At 41.8% G+C, this 21,694-nt stretch overlaps 1 protein-coding gene across 1 annotated transcript in view; it reads right to left on the bottom strand.

Annotated features, from left to right (window-relative positions):
* The window catches only part of LOC121864474 (nucleosome-remodeling factor subunit NURF301-like), a 69,814-nt gene that overhangs the window by 17,252 nt on the left and 30,868 nt on the right, over positions 1-21,694 (bottom strand). The window contains exons 11-16 of the mRNA XM_042363501.1: positions 20,641-20,837; positions 17,672-18,902; positions 4,848-6,515; positions 3,032-3,222; positions 1,263-1,343; positions 377-542 (exon numbers count right to left, since the gene is read on the bottom strand). Of these exons, the coding sequence (XP_042219435.1) occupies positions 377-542; positions 1,263-1,343; positions 3,032-3,222; positions 4,848-6,515; positions 17,672-18,902; positions 20,641-20,837 (3,534 nt within the window). The remainder of the gene's footprint in view (positions 1-376; positions 543-1,262; positions 1,344-3,031; positions 3,223-4,847; positions 6,516-17,671; positions 18,903-20,640; positions 20,838-21,694) is intronic.

Here is a 21,694-nt window from a genome sequence, read left to right on the forward strand (position 1 = left end):
AGCTCTGCCACTTCCAAATTACTATCCTCTGTATCTAACTCCCCATCACACTAAAGCTTTCAGTACTGTACGTACACTTATTTACATCTCCCGAGAACCTCTTACCTCCTCAGTCAGTGGTGCTCTTGTACCCACTTTATTCCGTCTTCACCTCCCTACATTTAATCTACTCCACAATATTCTGGAACTGACCAAATTATATTTCATCACTTGCAACCGGCAAGGAAACACAAACCAGGTGACATTTTAAAATGTCCCTCAATTTTATCAGTACAAACTGGTTGTGAGTTTTTGACTTACAAAACACAAAGTGAGACAGTCACAATTTTCTGTTTTACCCTCTACAGTATATAAAGAGAGGAGAGAGAATATTTACTTTGTTGAATATATTCTTGTGTGAGTACAAACTTCTTTGGTGAGGAGACTGCAGGTGGATTATCTTTGTCTGCACTGGGTTGTCCATCAGTAGTATCTGTTTCAGGTGTTTCTGTCAAATTTGAGGCTACATTGCTGCCTCCAACACCTGCCTCCAATGGTGAGTTCTGTAGAAAGAATTCATTTGCCTAGTGTACTAATACCGAGATAAGTAAAAACAAGGTACAGTCTCATTCAAGATTCTTTGAACACTGCTGGAGACAGCTGGCAACTCAAGACCGTTTGCTTACTATAGTAAGTAATATAATATAATACAAAACAACAAAGTCCAACCATTAATTAAGCAACGGGGAACCAAGTAACCAATCACTGCTTTTACATTCATTCATTCATAATTTTTACTGCTGTCTCCAGCAGTGTTCGAAGAATCTTGAAAGAGACTGTACATAAGTTAGGCACAATGAAGTTAATAACAACATATATTTTCTGTAAAAAAAATTTAAATGAAAGGCTAGAAAATGGTTCTTGCATATAACTAGTACTGTACGGGGTAGTTAAGAATTCAGTTCAATTACTGAGGAAGCATTACAAAATTCCTTCACAATAAATTGTGAAGCATCAGAAAAGATTTCTGCTGTTAACAAATTGTACATTATGGTACAGTATTATGACACAAGAATGTGTGTACTATATACACCATTAAGAATTAACACATAATAAAACATTACTTGAGAGAGGCAGATAATAGTCAGCGTCTAAACAGATAAATATAGCCTGGGCTTAATACAGACACTAAAACAACCAAAGACATATGCTGTAAGGCTTCTTGGGTATAGAAGAAAACCATAATCATCACCAATTATTGTGTCATCTTAAGAAACACCAACCTTAACTGTGATGACTGCTGGAGACTGTTGTGGAGATGCTAAAAGACTTCTAAAGACAGCTGAACCAGAGCCACCTTGACTCTGTAAGACACACAAACACACTTGTAAACACACTTGTATTATGAGGACAACAGGGATAGACAGAATCACAAGTAAGTACAACTATTAAACATGGTTGTAACCCATTGGGACCCCTAAGGATTACCACTTTGTCAATAATAACTCAATCTCAATCCTAATGCGAAGGTTAAATTAAGTTAGGGGCCCAGTAAGACAAGACTTAGGTGATATTTTCCCTAAATCATTTTCACCACTTAACAGCTTACTACCCATTTGGGCAGTTGGTCTATCCAGTGTTAGTACAAAAGGAAACCGGAGTCAGGAAAACCTGTGATGTTTGGTAGTGTCACACTGGATAACACCGGGCTGAGGCTCGAACCCTTTGACATATTTGTGAGATAAAAGTTACTAATTATCATTACACATAATGAAAAGAACCTAACATGGGGTAAGTTAAGGTACCACTACCCTTTCTTCCACTATTGGTTCTTCAGCAACATTCACAAGTCACCTGTGAAGTCACACTTCCACAAATGAGTAAATTTCATATATCTTCTCTATAATGTCTTGTCCTCTCTACTTTCATCCTGTTCTCTCTTACTGCACAGTCGTTCCACCTTCCCCTGCCATAGCGGTCTTCCTTCTCACTATGCACTTACAATACCAGATTGTCTCTTTACTCTTTTCTCCTTCTGCATCCTCCACACACGTTCATACCATCCCTATTGGCTATCTGTTTACTCATTCCACAACTCTTAAATTTTAATCTCCCATTGTCTATGCCAATCTAAACACCTTGTGCACTTCGCTATTACTTAATCAATCATTATTACTTCTTTCATCATGGTGACCCCACTGTAGCCCTCAGGTTAATTCACCTCTGTAGCTTGAATCTTAAAACATTTTGCTCCATTCTAATTCCATATTTCATTACCATTAGATGATGTGGGAAGCATAATACTATATCCTGAGTTCCTTCTTTACTTACTCAACATTACTCCTAAATACTTTAAATCTTTAGCCTCTGTCAGTATCTCATTCATTACCATAATTTTACTCTTCTATTCACTTCAATTTTCAGTTCAATACAATCTTACAGAATTCCACACCTCAAAGTCCTTCAGGACTCAAAACCATTACCTTACTTTTACAAGCATTTACCTTCAATTTCCTTCTATCACACACCTTCTTCATCACTTTTGTACTCCCTGATCATTGTGCATAAAGTGTGGCATCAACCGTGAAGACACATTCCCAGCGGACACATGGCTTCAACTTTGTTCCTGCCCTGCCCTAGTCACATTTGTTGTCATTTCTCTTACCACTGCACCAATTTCTTCAAAACCATATTTCGTTAGCTGCTCATAATAGTGCAATTTGTTGTATAAAGTTTTTGTGACTGGATATTCTTAAATTTACTTACCCCCTTCTTCAAGTATATTCAACTTCCCAGTTATACCCATATACAAATGGTAATAATAACCTATAGTGACCTCCCTCTCCTGCACTTTTCACAGCAGGACAACCCCAGAGCATCAAGGGTTAGGTATTATGGGTGTGTGAAGTGCTTGATGACCTCTGAGTAGCTATGCCAAACACTACCTACTCCCCTCCTAGCAGGCTGCACATTATCATCCAACTCACATCTCCTGGGTTGTGAGACTACAACTAACAACACAAATAACAACAAATGACAGCACAATATTTACCTGCTGAGGTTGTGACACAGAAGCTTGTTTCTGTGGTGTAGGTGACTCCTCCTGTTGTGATGTTGTTGTTGTTGTAGTTGTTGTTGTTGTTATTGTTGTTGTTGATGACTGAGGTTGTGCTGACTGTTGCTTGTTTGGCACATGAAGTGTTAGAGCCATGACAGGTGACAGTTGGTTCACTTGTAACTTGTCTGAAAATGTTTAAAAGTCTGGGTTTTTTAAAAGCTTTCAGATGCATAAAACTTTTTAAAATAAAATAATTCATACTTGTATCCACCTACAGAGTGTTCTCTCTTTGCCTCACACTGCCATAATCCCTTGTGTATTGATACAAACTTTTGTTTTCTCTTAATCATTTTCCCAATTAATGCCAAGTACAGGTAGGTGAACAAAAACACACACACAATCCCCTTCACTACATATCATTCATTCACTTTTATTGATGTAAAAGATGTTTTCGACTATGATCCTCCCTTACCATCGCAAAAACCCTAATCTGGTTTACTACTTCACTCATCTCAGCACCACAATCTACACTGCTGCTACCTGGATGTCTATTCCCCACAATGTGCACTAAACATGCGATGCACAATCTGCTGTATATCCATTCATTTTGAGGTCAAGAAACTGCATAGGTCATTCCTAAACAAACTTTGCAGAGTTGTTGATTTTTTTTTCTTTTAAAAAATATGATTGATTTGATTTAAATCGGATTTCTATTTTATTCAAGTTTGTATTAAACAGAATCCCCCCAAAATATTATTGCACCAAGATCGTCACCATCCAGTCCAAAATGAGTACTGTACATTACATCATCAAAGATGAGTATTGCATCATCCACTGCCAACCTGTTACATTATGCTAAGACCCGTGCCAGTGTGAAGTAACCCTTAGTCACAGACTCATAGCTAAGCAGTCACACAGAAAAGATGTTGTTGAGTACAAGATTGACCCCTTCTGGTCGAAAAAGTATGTAGAGTTCTGTTTAATTTTTCTATGTGGAAATTACAAGAAAACCTGAAAACAATTGATCAATGCCTTTAATACTTGCCTACAACTCCTACTTGTTTGAAGCACAAGTACAATACAAGAGAACATGTAAGCTCAGAAATGTGATGCTACTCATCTGAAATTTGTGTTTATTTCAGCTACAAAGCAAATTATGTAATTTTTGTTGCGAGAACACTGAATAGCGAACACTGAAAAAGTGGAAGTTCTTTGTATTTAATTATATACCTAAGCTTGTGTAATAAGCGCATATTTTGTTTGTGTCTGATTAACAATACAGTCGGCTATGTAAGCAGGTTTGTTTAGTTTTTCTTCCTTCGCTTTACATTTACGTGTAAAAATCAAATTGTGATTAGTGATTTAAAAAAATATATATTGTATTTGAATCAACTTGATTTAAATCAAACAACTCTGCTTTGCAGTGACTGTTTAGTCTCCATAATTCAAACAAGTCATACTCTTATAATCTACACAGTACTGTACTAAGTAACCAAGAAGTTACTACTACTACTGTACCCATGTTTTGTATATTTGCAGCAACACTTCTCACTGTAAAATTATCTCTACCAACACACTGCTGTCACAGATCAAAGCCACTAAAATCTACATCATCTTATATTCAAAGTTTATGTGAAAGAAAGTAATAAAGAATGGTGATGTATTACTGTAGTATCAACCTTTCATTAGTCAGTTACAACACAAAATAAACTCTCACTCTAAACACTTATTATAACTTAGGTTAGTAAATCTTGTCACCCTTATACATAAAACAGTAAATATTGAAGCACAGTAAAGTGTCGGTACTTACACTGGGCGAGCATGTTCCGTACTTGCTGCTGGATGGCCATGATGTGGTCCTTTGTAAGTCCCACACCTGGCTGAAGGCCTTGAATGATCGTCTTGGGTCCCTGCTCAGTCATACGCACCTGTACCTTCAATGTAAGACTGCTGCCTGAACCCGTCGAATTGTTTTGTGAATTGGTATTTGCTTGAGCATCAGTTGGTGTAGAGTTTGTTGTACTTGTTGGTGTGGAAGTTGCTGTTGTGGTGACTGAAGAATTAACAGACACGGTAGCATTGTTAGACATAACAGTCTTCACCATGGTACCGTCGGGTGCAAGCATAGTCTTTATTCTTGGAGAAGTCTGACCACTCTGAGTGGATGCTGTCTGACGCCCGCAATTAAGCGACGGAGAGACGGCTGCAGCTTCACTGGCTCCTACAGTGACCACCTGTTTTCCATCATTACCTTGCTTCAAGGGCACCTGTTGACCATTCACTTTCACCACATGGCTAGAGGGAACACTGGCAACACCTCCTACAGAACTAATCTTTTGTGGGTTGTCAGTAGTTGTACTAGCACTGACAGAAGTGGCAACAGATAATGGTTGTACAGTCTTAGTCTGTTGTGTCACCTGGATAGCTGGGGTTACACCTTGATTAGCTGTAGGAGCTGGAGTATTGGCAGGTTGCTGTGTCACTGCTGTAGTTTTGGTGTTAATAAGCTGAAATTTACCATCAGGACGCTGAATGAGCTGCTGACCATCTAGTAAACCTCGCACTTGTAGTTGACCATCTGGTAATCTTATTATGTGTATCTGTTGCCCTGGTGCACGAGGAGTAGGTGTCGTTGTTGGCGCTTGTGATGCTACGGTAGGCGAGGCATTTGTGGTGACCGTAGTAGGCGTAGTTGCAGGTGCAACTGGTCGAGGAATACGCGGCTGTAACGCTGCAGAGTTTGTTGAACGTGGTAGAATCATCCGCTGGCTTCCTCCAGTACCGACTGCTTGTAGTCTTATCACTTTGTTTCCTTGTGATGTAACCTGAACTTTAGGTCCACCACCAACTGGAAAAATAGTGCTACTTCCAAGACTAATGCTACTGGTCTCACTTGTTCCTGAAGTTTGCTGTTGTGTAGAGGTGCTACTGGTTGCTGGGGAGGTCGTCTGTACTGTTATGATACGGCCATCCCTAGTTGCCATTATTTTCTTGCCAGAAACAATGGTTGGAAGCTGTCCACTTACAGCCATGATTGTTGAAGCTCCAGCTTGTACAACCTTAGTTGTTGCACCAGGATTGGCTGGCAAGGTTAGTTTAGTGCCAGAGGCAGTTGTTAGAGTAGCAGCTGAACAGAGAGACAATTTGACCACTCCACCTTTGGCAAGAGGTGTACTCTCTAGAGCTCTCTTCTGGTTAAAATTAGCTCTTTGTATCTTTAACTGTTCCTCCATTCGTGCCCGGATCTCAGCTGGAGAGGCCCCTTGGGTTGTTACAGTCTGGACGGACTCCCCACGTTCCCCAATCGACCTCTTGGTCACCACTGCCGCTCGTTCCAATCGTTCACCAAAGAATCGTATTTCCCATAAATCCAACTTATCTTCTTCTACCCACTCTTCTACACTCTGAGGCTGGGTGTTGACAGGTGACTGAGCACGTCGTCTTTTTCTTAATCCACTGCGTTGAGATGGAGTGAATTCTGAAATATACATTTTCATTTAATGTGAGTCAGATCTATCTTATATTTAATTCAAAGGATGACACAGTTAGCTAATAAGAATGATAAAACTATAATGTCCTCCTGTGTGGCTCATATTATTGATGAGTTTCACTTTTCTTATATTTTTGTTACAAAATACTGTACACAGAATTATTCAGTTTGGGGTCATCTTTTATTTATTTATTTTATGACTGAAATACTGTGATGAAATGGTGGAGGTGGGAGGTACACTGTCCCTCTGAAAGGTAATGCTTATGACAGTTCATAACATTTACTAAGATACTGGTAGCTTTAGACAGTACCTGGCCAGGCAGTAATAACTAAACTAAAAAGAAGGACTCTCAAGGATCACTCCGCTAATAACTAAGTTTGCTGGAATTACTCACATTGTTTCACTTACCACCTATTAATATCTGGGTCAACACAATGTTGTCAACAACAATGATTAAATAATAATAATACTAATAATAATACTAATACTAATACTAATAATAATAAGAGTGAGTGTGTGTGTGTGTGTGTGTGTGTGTGTGTGTGTGTGTGTGTGTGTAACTAGTGCAGAAACATCTGGTATAACTGTCCTTGTGTTAAATGTTATACAGTAAACTTAGTATGGAGGAAGGTTGACATAAGTGGGGGCTGTGGCAAGTGGATGCTGAAGTGCACAAGATATATAAGTAGTACATAAAGTAAAGCAGTGAAAACATAACCTCCGCCCCACCTTTGGTAGCGTACATTGAGAGTTATGTACAGTCGCCTCATGATGAGTTATTAAGTAATAAGTTCACAACTTTATTATTAACATGTACTATGTGCTTCTATTATTTATAAAGACATATTATAGTGCAGCAGTAATAACATATGAAACACTCTTCTACTTTATATGATTCTCTTATCACCCCCATTATATACTATACTATATATATATATATATATATATATATATATATATATATATATATATATATATATATATATATATATATATATATATATATATATATATATATATATATATATATATATATATATATATATATATATATATATATATATATATATATATATATATATATATATATATATATATATATATATATCACACACACCTGAAAATGTAACTTGAATGGAGGTACTGTACTGTATTTGAAAATTGTCTTCCACTTGTGGTGACTTCGGACAGCTCAAAAATGACTTGGGAGGCACAATCCAAATATTATTCATGAATATTTTCAAGATTGCACTTGTACAGTAATGACATTGTACATGGCACTGCTAACAACATACTGAGAGAGACGTGTGTGTGTGTGTGGTGAGCTCCGTGTTTTTGGTCGAAAAAACAGGTTCATATCAGGAGTACCCAGGAGTACTCAGCCTGATTTCTAGAAAATTTGATTCGTGAGTGAAGAGACCAGTACAATATATATCTGTGATCACCCTCAGTAGATATATTTGTCAATTGACTGGTTAATCTGTGACCGATTCCCCTTAGAGCCACGGATTGTAATCCGAGCCCTAGTCCACCCCACTGGCCTGGCACCCCAGCTGACCACACAGTTTGACTGACTCCCCACTGCCAGCCAACACTCCTCTCACTAGCTCTAATATGTCTAAGTTGGCTGCTAGTGGTCAAAAATTCAAATTTCATGAAACAACAGCTGGCTGATGTGATAATGGAAGCCCAACGGATTCTCATACGGGACATCGTACAACAAATGAATAAGGAGACCATCAGGAAACTAGAGGAAGCTGACTTGGCATCTCACTACCAAGCTGAATGAAGTTGTAACAAGTTTGGAATTCTCATAAGGAGAAATATGTGACTTACAAGCAAAATTGAAAGATGAAGCTAAAGAGAACCGAACACTCAAGACCCAAGTTCAACAGCTGAGCGAGGAGAATTCCAAGCTTAAAACAGAACTAAGCAACAACAGCAGACCGGGTGGATTATGTGGACGACATAGGGCGGCGAAACAACTTCAGGTTTGCCGGAGCCCCCGAAGATGTCCACGAGAACTGGGAATCATCCCAGTGCAAAATTTCACGCCTGCAGAATGAACATTTACAACTTCCTGAAGTCAAGTTTGACCGTGTTCAATGCATCGGGAAACCCAACTCCTCCCACCCCCGTGACATCATAAGAAAATTCTCATCCCCCTCTGACCGTTACAAAGTGTTTTATCAACGCAGTAAGCTGAAACGCACCACTATATTCGTCAACGAGGACCTCTGCCTAGGTAAGACTAAAGCCCGCCTGCAGCAAATGGACAAGTTTAAAAAAGCCAGGAAACAAGCAAACACGTGACATTCAGTCATAAAACCCTTGATGAGAAGGATCAAGCAAGTGGACACCTGCCCACCCACTAGAGTAACTGCCACCTCTGCCACTGTGATAGATCCTATCTGGACTAACAACACTCCTAACAATCTAGCAAGTGGAATTACTTATAACAATATTTCAGACCACTTCCCAGTTTTTGCCATGTATAAAACAGCAACAAGACCTGAAAGGTCTAGTAGAGTCTCAATCCAATACAGAGACTAGTGCACCGACAACATGCTCCTTTTTGAAAACAACCTAATGAATGCTAACTGGTATCTTGTCTATGCCTCCAACAACCCTAACGTGAACAGCTGCAACTTTTGCATCTTCAATACTTACTTTGATAAATGCTTCCCCCTCAAGACTAAGTCAGTGAAAACTGTATCCATCTCCAAACCTTATATCGCAAGTGAAATCAAGATAATGATAAAAGAAAAACACAGACTCCAAAGGAAATTTTAAAAAATACCCATAACTTTTGGTGATGCTTACCAAAGTATCAGAAATAGAGTAACTCAAGCAGTTAGAAATGCCAGACCTAGCTATTATACAAATAAGCTCCAGTCACCATCAGGCAACAGTAGGAAGCCTGGAATATCATCAATACTATTCAAAACAGGAACACTCACCCCCCTGCCCCCGACTCCTTTTATGATAAATGATTCAGTTGTAACGGAACCCTCCCTCATAGCCAACCACTTCAATGAATATTTTATTTATGTCGGCAAAAATTTTGCAGACATCACCCCTGCTCACCCCAGTTCTTATCCCCTGTCACAGCAGATGAATTACTGGCCATCATAAAAATGTCCAAGGATGCAGCAGCAGGCGAAGACAATACCAACATCATTAAGAAAGTGGCCACTTATTACTACCTGTTCTCCTACACATTTGTAACTCCTCCTTCACTAGTGGTGTCTTTCAGAAAACTGAAAATTGCTAAAGTTCACCCTGCATATAAAATATCTGGGGACAAGGTCTCTTCAAATTACCCCCATACCAGTCCTCTCAGCCTTGAGTAAGATACTGGGGGAAGCTAATGTGTAGACTAAATTCCTTCTGCAATGCCAATAACATCTTCACAGACTCCCAGTTTGGATTTAGAGCCAGAAGGTTGACTGAGTGTGCTCTGCTATACTTTACAAACGACATTTTAAACTCCTTTGATGACAGTCAGTTCACAGTCGGTATATTCTTGGACCTCTCTAAAGCCTTAGATACTGTCGACCATACCATCCTCCTTTCAAAGCTTGAACATTACTGCTTTAGGGGCCTCTTCCACAATTGGTTTCCTCATATCTGCCCAACAGGATGCAGTATGTCTGCTATAATAATCACCAATCTGACTCCTCGCCAATCTTGTATAGCGTCCCCCAAGGTTCCATTCTCGGTCCAGTACTGTTTTTGTTATACATAAACAATATACAGTGATCCCTCGGTTAACGAGCACCTCAGTTAACGAGATTTCGGTTAACGATTTACCTTCCATAAGATTCTTAACTTCGGTTAACGGGCACTCCCTTGATTAACGAGTTTCTTACGAGCCGACCTCCACATGTTTTCGCTTGTATTTGGCGGTCCACCAGCTGTAGTATTAGTCTGCCAATACAGTAATCGGTTTTAGGGCTTAAATTCCTTACTATTTTAGTAAATATAGTTTATACTATTCAATAATTGTAAAAGTTTAATATTAACTTTTTTAGTCATTTTAACAATTATTGAACATAATTGAAGGTAAAGAAACTAGTTTCTGGCGTGCCATCCAGCCTGTTAACACACCAGACAGGCGTTAGTCTCTCTCTGTTTTCAGTGGAGGTAACATCTTGCTTGAGACTCTCTTCAACTAAATGCTTTTTTTCTGTGTTTCCAAGCAAATTGTTGGTCATTTTGAAATTTATTTTACATATTGGCAATATATAATGCAGTGCAGTGTTGATTTAAAGAAAATAATCTTGAATTACACCAAGAGAACTAAAATTTTATGGGTGAAATGGTGCCATGGGGTGACTTCTCTTCCACCCCAATTCCTTCTCTTCTCCCTTCTCCTCCACCACCATTCTAATTCCCATTATCATCATCCAGGAGCCTTCTACATACACACCTCAAAGTAAGTATACTTTACTACCTTTTTTGTTGAATTTAGGCAATTTTCGGTGAGCTGGAACCAATTACCCAAAAACCCATTGAAACAATGGTTTCGGTTAACGAGCAACCTTATACAACGAATTGTGCTAATTAACCGAGGGACCACTGTAGTCCACGCCAGCACACTCATAAAATACAACTTATTTGCAGACGATAGTAATTTTGTATGCTAACAACTGAGACCTCCATTCCTTAAAGAGAACTATGAATACTGAATTGACTAAATCAGGACCTGGATAATATTCAATAAACTGACCTTAAACCTCGAAAAAACCCACTACACGATCTTTCACAGAAGGAAAAACTTGCCCCCAGACTTGGACACCCTGTACCTTGGTAATACACTCCTCAAACGCGAACAAAATACTAAATTCCTTTGAGTTATTGTTGACGAGATACTTAACTGGAGAAACCACATACAAGCCATTCACAGTAAAGTCAATAAACAGTGTGGTATCATGTATCACACTCAACAGACAGTCACTCACTCTCACAGCAATGAAAGAAATCTATCATGATCTTGTTTACCAACACTTGATACACTGTCACACATTATGGGGGGCCTCTGGCTCTTCAAAAACCCAATCCCTGGTTCACTGCACAAAAGAGAGTTGTGCGGACAATGACCTACTTGAAAAAAAAAAAAACAGATCACACAAACGAACAATTTGCAATTTGAAATTTTTTTAAATTCGAGGATAATAACACCTATTGCTGTGCCTTATCTGTTTACAAATCTATCTATCACTTGCTTGACAACAATTATTTACAGTTCTGGAATAATCAGAGATACAACTTCAGGCACCAGAGCTACTAAGACCCCCCCTCCCATGCGCTCCTCTCAGTCCCAGACCTCCATAAAATATCATGGTGTGAAGGTGTGGAACAACTTACCCCCACACATCCGAGCAAAGACTACGTTCTCTTCCTTTATATCATCTCTTAAAAAATATCTATTGTCTAAGTATTAACATTTCTTGTAATACCTACATTGCAAAAGATATATTTGCCACCCAGACATAATCGTGACAGCTCTGTCCTCTTGTTCAACCTTAATACAACCCATGTTGTACTGCATCCCTCCCTTATCATATTTATGTTTATCAATTCCACTGTAACTTATGTACTGTATATATTTATAATATAAATGTAAAAAAATAAAATAAATAAATAAGGAAGTGATAACCGTGGTAACATGCAATGTGTACTATTGATACTAAATTTGCATAATACTTTCTTGAGATAAATGTACAGTATATATCAGGTGTCTACAAGAGAGCTCAGGCTCTCAACTGGCTCACCCACGTTAACATTATGACTTTTTTAATCGACCCTATATATGTTTCTTCTGGCTAAATAAACTGTTTCAATGTATATATATCAATATCAATAGAACTATTGTAATCTACAGCTGACTGAGGGGATGGTACAGGAAGGTGCACGCTGGGCACCGGCGACCCGTTAAATTTGTTTTGCCGTCTCACCTACTGAATAGCCTTAACAAGTGAGCCCATGACACTGTACTGTACTGGAGTTTGTTATTTTCAGCAAACATAATTTTCTTTTAAAAGTTTTCCCTTGTCTCGACTCTTCTTCCTTTTTTGGCTCACCGTATATACAGAGTTGTGAGGTAATGAAATAAATGTTACTTGAGTACTGTACTCAAGTAACATTTTTGGGTATCTACTTTTTAAAAAGTACTAAAAAATTTAAATACTTTTACTCAAGTATGTTTATCTAATACGTTTATTCCAATACAATTGAAAAAAACAAAAATCGTTACTCTTTACCTGACCCAAACAAAGAGTTTTAATGTGTGTGGCAAACTAATGGTATATTTTTAAATTAATTAATTAATTATTAGCCACAGTAAGAGTTGTGGTGGAGAGATGCAGTGGGTGTGATTGTGGGTGGGTGTGGGTGCAGTGCAGTGTTGGTGGGTGGGTGGGTGGAGAGTGTGGGTGGGTGGGCAGGTGTGGGTGGGAGTTGTGGGTGGAGGTGCGTTGGTGGGTGGGAGTGGAGTGCAGGGTGAGTGCGGGTGGGTGTGGGTGCTGGGTGTGGGTGTGGTGGAGTGCGGTGTGGGTGGGTGGGTGTGGTGGTGCAGTGTGGGTGAGGTGTGTGGGTGGAGGGTGCGGTGTGGTGGGTGGGTCGGGTGGTGGGTGGGTGGGTGCAGGTGTGTGTGGGTGGGGGGTGCGGTTGGGTGGAGGTGTGTGGGTGGGTGGGTGTGGGTGGTGTGGGTGGGGTGTGGGGGTGCGGTGGGTGGGTGTGAGGTGGGTGTGGGTGGGTGGAGTGCGGTGTGGGTGGGGGTGCGGTGTGGGTGTGTGGGTGGGTGGGTGGGGTGGGTGTGCGGTGTGTGGGTGGGGTAGGTGTGGGTGGAGCGGTGTGGGTGGGTGGAGTGTGCGGTGTGGGTGGGGTGTGCGGTGGGTGTGGGTGGAGGGTGTGTGGTGTGGGTGGAGGGTGCATGCGGTGTGGGTGGGATGGGGTGGGTGTGGGTGGGTGCAGTTGTGTGGGTACGGGTGTGGGTGGAGGGCGGTGTGGGTGGGGAATGCGGTGGGTGGAGTGTGGTGGGGAGTCTCGGTGGGTGTGGGGTGGGTGGGGTGGGTGTGGGTGGAGTGCGGTGTGGGTGAATGCGGTGTGGGTGGGTGGGGTGCAGTGTGGTGTGGGGTGGGTGTGGGTGGGGTGGGTGTGGTGCGGTGTGGGTGGAGTGCGGTGTGGGTGGAAGTGCGGTGTGGTGGAGTGCGGTGTGGGTGGGTGCAGGTGGGGTGCGGTGTGGGTGTGGGTGGGGTGCAGTGTGGGTGGGGTGCGGTGTGGGTGGGGGTGCAGTGTGGGTGGGTGTGTCAGTGCGGTGTGGGTGGGGGTGCGGTGGTGGGTGGGGTGGGGTGGGGGGTGCGGTGTGGGTGGGGGTGCAGTGTTGTGCGGTGTGGGTGGTGCGTGTGGGTGGAAGTGCGGTGTGTGGGTGGGAAGTGCAGTTGTTGGGGGTGCAGTGTGGGTGGTGTGGGTGGGGTTGAGGTGTGGTGGGAAGTGCGGTGTGGGGTGGGTGCGGTGTGGGTGCAGTGGGTGCGGTGTGGTGGGTGGGGTGTGTGGGTGGGGGGGGTGTGGGTGGGGTGTGTGGGTGAGTGCGGTGTGGGTGGAGGTGTGGTTGGGTGCGGTCTGTGTGGGTGGGTGGGTGTGGGTGGGGGTGTGGGTGTGGTGCGGTGGGTGGGGAGTGCGGTGTGGGTGGGTGGGTGTGGGTGTGGGTGGGGAGTGTGTGTGTGTGGGTGGTGCGGTGTGGGTGGGGTGCAGTGTGGGTGTGCGGTGTGGGTGGGGTGCGGTGTGCGGTGTGGGTGGGGGGGTGGTGGGTGCGGGTGTGGGTGGGGGTGCAGGTGTGGGTGGGGTGGTGTGGGTGGGTGCGGTGCTGGGTGGGGTGGGTGCAGTGTGGGTGGGTGGGGGGTGTGGTGGGTGGGTGTGGTGGGTGGGGGTGCGGTGTGGGTGGGGTGCAGTGTGGGTGGTGTGGGTGTGGGTGGGGTGCAGGGTGTGGGGTGCGGTGGAGTGCAGGTGTGGGTGGGGGTGCAGGTGTGGGTGGGGGGTGCAGGTGTGGGGTGGGGTGGGTGCGGTGTGTGGGTGCGGTGTGGGTGGGGTGCGGGTGTGGGGTGGGTGGTGCAGAGTGGGTGGGTGGGGTGGGTGGGGTCTGCGTGTGTGGGTGGAGGGTGCGGTGTGGGTGGGAGTGCGTGCAGTGTGGTTGTGGGGTCTGGTGCGGTGTGGGTGGGGGAGTGCAGGTGGGGTGGGGAGTGGGTGTGGGTGAGGGTGCGGTGTGGGTGGGTGTGTGGGTGGGGTCTGCAGTGTGGGGGAACCTAGTGGGGTGCGGTGTGGGTGGGGTATGGTGGGGTGGGTGCGGTGTGGGTGGGGAGCAGGGGTGGCGGGTGGGGGTGGGTGTGGGTGGGGTGGGGTGTGGGTGGGGTGGGTGTGCGGTGTGGGTGGAGGTGCGGTGTGGGTGGGGTGCGGTGTGGGTGGGGTGCGGTGTGGGGTGGGGGTGCGGTTGGTGGAGATGCGATGTGGGTGGGGGTGCGACACCCTGCCCGATGTGGGTGGAAACCCCAGGCCTCCCCGCGTCAGATCCAGGGTCAGTGGCCATCAGACAACTGCCCCTCCCTCCCCCATCAAATCCCCTCTCTTCTCCCCCACCGTTCTGTCAGAAGTCAGTTGCTCTTTACATATACCTGTACCTAAAATGAATTTCAAAGAGGCTGTGATTCTTAAATGCTTGACATAATTCTGTCTTAGATATAATGCCTGTATCTATACATATGTGTAAGAGTGAGAGTTTTTAAAATAATTATCTCAATTAACTAAGTACCACTGCCTCCCCCCCACCACCTGCCAGATATTACATGGTGCGTAAAACTCGGCCACTCATCAATTAAGAGTGACGTCACCACAGCCACACCCCCAATTAGAGGAACAGTTCACGGTGAGTCTTAGTCAGACTCAGTCACTATGGAGGCAACAATCATCCACAACTGAAGGAGCTTGAGAGCTACTTGGCATGCCCAGGGGATGAAATGCAGCTACTGAGGTCCTTCCCAACATTGTGTGACTTATCTTAACACCCCACTACCAGCATCTGCTGCTTGTAAGCGTCTATTTAGTCCCGCTGTGCTTATTGCTTGTTATTTAATTCATTTATTACGCCCCAGGAAGCGACAAGCCCGGTCACAAGACCGGACGCTAATACATTGGTACTCGTGTCTCACTACGACTTGTGATATGGAGACAATATTGATATGATTTAAGGACAATGGGAGGTAACACCCACCAAAGTGTGGGTAGTGAACAAGAATTAAACTAAACTATTATGAATAAGTAGGTGGTGACTTATAGTGGTTAGTGACTATGGCAGGAGGTCCCTGACAACAGTGTTGAAGGGTGTTAGTGTTGGGACAGTTACAAGTGCAGGTCATCCCCCCACCTCAGATAGGTCTATATCCTAACCTAATGCCAGCAGAGACAACATGTCCATAAGTCCACGTTGACGATACTTGTGTGGATAAGGAAGAAAGTGATCATAGTGTTGGGTGGATATATTTACAGCCCGTTCACCGTCCCTGTGATGGGAGAAGAGCGGCTGAACTTATTCTCTTTCAGTAGGTCATGCTGGGCTTATATTTAGGCCCAAAACATCCTGATGGGACAGCCATCAGTTGGAGAATCAGTTATTAATTAATCTTAATTGAAAGATTTTCAAATAAACATGTGTAATGTTGTGTGTCTTTTGTGTTTATCTTTAGTTAACTATTTTTTATAATTTACTGTAAAGTTATTTTAATATTTGAAACAAATAATAAGTTGTTGTTACTTTTTACTTTCAGTACTTGAGTACTTTATGAATGAGATACTTTTTTACTCCTACTTGAGTACATTGAACTTTGGATACTTTTACTTCTACTTGAGAATCATTTTGTCAATGTAACAATACTTTTACTTAAGTAACAATGTCTGATACTTTTACAACTCTGCATACATATGCAGATTTCACCCCCCCCCTCCCCTTTTTTAGTTAATTGGTGTGTGAAGCAACACCCCAGACTGTTCAGCCAGACTCTAACATGTACAGCCATTGAATTAACACTTGTTTGAAGTCATCCCATCTCTGGAGTGACTTGGGACACCTATAAATATTCTCTCAACAGAAAAAGTAGCTGTGATGTTTGTTTAATTTCGTTGACACGTACGGTCAGTCCATTAGTTCACACACCAATAGTGTACTTAACATGTGCTTTAAGCCTTCAAACTTAAACTACAGCTTAAAAAAACCTCAAACACTGTCCGAAGTGACCCCATCTTAAGGTAGCCACTCAAAGAGAGTTTCAATTAGGAGTGACACTATCAGCCATGTACAGTACTGGCAAAACAAAATAAACAACATACATAGAGGCTATAAAAAAATTTACGGGGCAATTCTGAAAAAAAAATAATAATTAATATTTAATGAGATTAAAAGTATTTTTTTTTAATATTTGCATATTAAACTATGATTGTCCTAGTTTAAAATGCATAATGTTTTAAAATACACAGAATATCATTAAGTTTGAATTAATTTGTTCATTATAGCCCCTGCATATGTTGACTTTGTGCATTAAATACACCTTTGAAGAAATGAGCTTTCTTGTAATATATCAAGGAACTGAACTAAACTACATATACAAGCACAAGTGATTATAATACAGTACTACAGTAAAGATGAAACAAAGAAAAAGACTACAGTACAGTACACTACAACTAGCTACTGTACCCTATTTCAATAGTTTTGTTTGCCAAACCTCTGAGCTATAGCTAGTTAAGACTAGACTTACACATCTGCTTGACATGGACTAAACTAATGCTCAGGAACAAACAATAACCGCACACAGAAATGCATCATAAGAAACATTCATTCCAACTTTAATAAAAACAAGTGCAGCCTTTCAAAAGAAGTTCAGTACTGATGGTCTACAAGTAAGGTAAATACAGTATATATAAATCTGTCTATGAATTTACACACACACTTCAGACAGCATATAAAATATATATACAGTAGTGATATAAGCCTATAAGTGAACAATTACTTGAATCATTTATGTACCGTAGCTACATGCTTCATTAAAACTAGTGTTGCATCAATTAAACTTAACACAAGTCACTCATGACTTACCTCTCACAGGTTTAGGAACATCAAAAGGAATTATCACTTTTCGACGAAGGTACGAAGTCTTCTCTAAGAAGCGTCCTGAATGTTTTCGCTTCAAGATTTCAGTCTGGATGATCTCCATCTCAGTGGTTATTTGTTTCCGACCATCTCCGGGCCCTTTCTCCTGCATGTCGTCCCATCGAAGGCACACCCATAAAATGCGTAACTGCATTGACGCAGAGTTCAGCGTTGGCATGTTAGCCGTGCGATACTGCCAAGTGGTTTTGAACACAGGTCGAGAACAGGGGTAAGGCCAAACAACATTGTTAGCTTTGGCATTATGGTTAAAACCACACACGTAATATCGTCCACCTTTTCTGGCCAGCATCCGTAGCTCGCAGCTTGATAAAACAAGTACACTGGTCACTCTTTTATCAACTGTGCCGCTCTTTTTCCCAATTCTAAAAGTAGAGAGCTGTGGCACGCGATGCTGAAGCCTACGTCCACGCTTTGTCTCACTAGCTAGTTTTTTCAGGTACACTTTGCCGGAGGGAGACTCACTACTGTATGTCCTGTCATTTTTTAGTGAAAATTTGTTCTCCATAGTAACAGAACCTTGGCTTGTTTCATCTATATCCTCATCCATTCTTATCTTTATTTCACTACTGGCTCTGGATGATCTACCATCACTGGAGTCTGCACTTTCTGATTTGATTTGGCTTGTTTCTACTGAAACTGTTGAGCTGCTATTAGCAAGTTGTCCATTTACACTTGACACTGTACAGGTATGTGTGGTCACTGAGTCACTCACTGCTTCTGTCTTACCAACAATATCCACATCCCCATCTGTCAATCTTACCGGGCTGTGGGCCCCAACCTCGTCAAAAGGAGCACGCTTACTGGTAACTATTCTATAATTTTTTACACTATTAATTAACTTTTCTTTTGTCCTAGTTTTTAGCAGGCACAATGGAGAGTAACAATGGCATCGCCCACTACTTCTACACATCACTGAATAACACATATAACTGCCGTCCAGCTCGTCCAGTGTTTCATACTTTGTCTTCAACGTACGAACTTCCTTTAGTAAATTTCCAGCAGGTCTTTGTTTATGTATTGTAGACCTTTGAGAATCGGGAATTTCATCAATATTTTCATGGTCGGAATTATCACTTAAGGTAGCATCTGAATCATCATTTTCTACATCAATTTCATCTTCATCGTCATCTCTTCTCCACTCACAACCATGTGACTTCTGTAAGTGAGAATTTTCTGTTGAAATTTGTTAAAAGGAACAGATCTTGATTAAAACTAGTGTACACACACACACACACTGCATATTCTGCCATCTAGCTAACAATGGTTAATAAGAGATCAAATTCCTAATGCATGAGAAGAAGCTACTTCCACACAAGCTGTACATCCCAGCTAATATGGGTGAGGAACTTTTGGGTGATATAAAAAATTCAAAATATGTCCGCAAGTTACAGAGCCCAGATTATAATATAGTAAGTCCTCCTCCAACCAAACCTAACAATCAATTATTTGCCAAACACAAGAAATTCGAGTATATTCGGTACAGTGCAAGTTCTCGTACTTTCTAGAACCGCCGCCCTCTCACACCTGTGCCCCCACACTCTCCCTCTCAGGCAAGCAGTAGTCACGATAATGAGTGTTGTCCAAGTCGACCTACCTTATGTTGTTTTACTGTTGTTTGTTTTTTTGGTGAAGCTGACTAATACTTTAACAATATAGAGGAGTAAATACCAACATCAAGTGAACACATTGGAGGAGAAAATTAAAGTTGTTGATAAGTTACAAAAGCAGCATGAGACCAGTCTCTTTATTATAGAGTTCATTTCCATCTCTTTTTGGGGGGCTTAAATTTAAGAAAAATTATAAGAAACTAAAGAAAACTTAATGAAATTAAAAAAAAAATGCATTTCCATATTTTTTTTCAGCCAATCAGAAAGAAGTGCACAACTCACAACATAACACACATTGCCAGTCAGCTGTGGCCCGTGAGATAGATACACAGGTTGCCTTTGTCACAGGTATCCCTCGTGTAACGATGGGATGCGCTCAGGAAAAACCTAACATAAAGCGAAATTATCACTAAACGAGGGATAACGAGGACTAATATCCGTGGAGGTGGCATGTAACAGAGTTGCCACCCAGTAGCACTCGGAGAGGAGTGTGTCTGTATACGCGTCTACGTAATAACTGGAGAGGTTACGCGGCCGCACTCCCTAATGAGATCATAAGATAATAATAAGTTTCTCCAACGCTGTGATCGAGGACTGTGCTGGAGGAGGTCTTACTGTACATACTCCCAGGTTTACTCTCGGGGAAACAATACTGTTTATGGTCACAGTTTACCCTAAGTAAACCTTCAATACAAATTTATACACAAAGTAAATGGTTCTCAGGAGACCCCCATCCCTCACCGAATCTCTTCCCTCAAGCAAAACAAATACGGTAAAAGTTTTTCAATAAAATGTTTAAATTTAATTTATATAGATGCATATTTCTTTATATTATTAGGAACAGATTTCAAAGATTTAACTATCATTAAGCAAACATTTTACCAAGCATATAAATTGGCTGTAGTCATATGTATAAAGTAGAGACATGGGTAATAAGTGTGATGAGGCAGCTATAAAGTGAGAGAACCACTGCTGAGCTATTGGCTGTAGTCATGTGTATAAAGTAAAGACATGGGTAATAAGTGTGATGAGGCAGCTATAAAGTGAGAGAACCACTGCTGAGCTTGAGTCGTGCACTGTGACATAAAAGAACCAAAAGTATTCACAACAGACCTACTGCATACTCCATACAGAAAATTACGTTTCTATTTCTTTAATTCATAATTCAACATTAAATATTAATCATTGAATAAATGCCAAAATGCTCAAGTTAAGTGTTATGAAAATGGTGTTTGGTAGACTACCCCCGAGAACCATAAAGACAATAAACATATGTGGTAAATCAACCTTGTTGGCCAGATCTTTCTCTTCTTGAGTTCTGAGAGCAATGCGTCGACTTAATAAACCGTCCAAAACTGATGTCTTTGCAACCTTTGGGTAGACAAAGCGGGAGCGAGACGTAAGAGCTCGACACACATTTATTAATCCATCTTCAAAGAAGTCTTCCAGATTCACTGTTCCAACCTCCACCTTCTGCTGACCACCTGTAAATTAACATAATTATTAAAATATCTGCAAGATATAAATTCAGTCCCATACATATCAGGAAGACCAAAAAAAAACACACATGAACAAACAAATTATAATTCACACCATCTCGGTTTTGGGCAAAAGGTTGGCAATCAAGTTATCATAATCTCAATTAGTATTTCCAGTTTAAATGTTAAGGGAAGTGTGCTTATGGAGCAACTAATTGGAGAACGTCTCAACTAGATAACTATGAAACACTCGGGTAAAGTGGCAATTCCTAACCCATCAACATTCTTGGTGCAGTACCGGTAATCCTTTGTCCAACACTAGTCAGCCTAAATGCACAAAATTATTTGTGATCTGTTCCATCCAAGAGCAAAGCAAACCCACGAACACTACCACCTCTCACCAAGCTGCCCACCACCATCCCCTCTCACCAAGCTGCCCACCACCATCCCCTCTCACCAAGCTGCCCACCACCATCCCCTCACCAAGCTGCCCACCACCATCCCCTCTCACCAAGCTGCCCACCACCATCACCTCTCACCAAGCTGCCCACCACCATCCCCCCTCACCAAGCTGCCCACCACCAACCACTCTCACCTCACAATAACCTGACTAAGTAAGGTAAAATAAGCAGGGTAAACTAAGCACAGTAACTGGCCTAAATTTGGGGAAAATAGTGTAAAAGTAGGATCATCATCATAGGTATGTTAACCAGATATTAGATAGATCATTTTTACTCAGTTTTATATCATATTGCTCTTTATTATAATGTTTATTAAGTCCATATTAGTTTCAGGTTTATATGAATAAAAAATGGTTAAAAGTATCTGATATGGTGATGAACCCTTCTCTTTCTCCATCACTT

The sequence above is a fragment of the Homarus americanus genome, unplaced genomic scaffold (assembly GCF_018991925.1).
Source record: "Homarus americanus isolate GMGI-L3 unplaced genomic scaffold, GMGI_Hamer_2.0 scaffold25860, whole genome shotgun sequence".
Taxonomy (NCBI): domain Eukaryota; kingdom Metazoa; phylum Arthropoda; class Malacostraca; order Decapoda; family Nephropidae; genus Homarus; species Homarus americanus.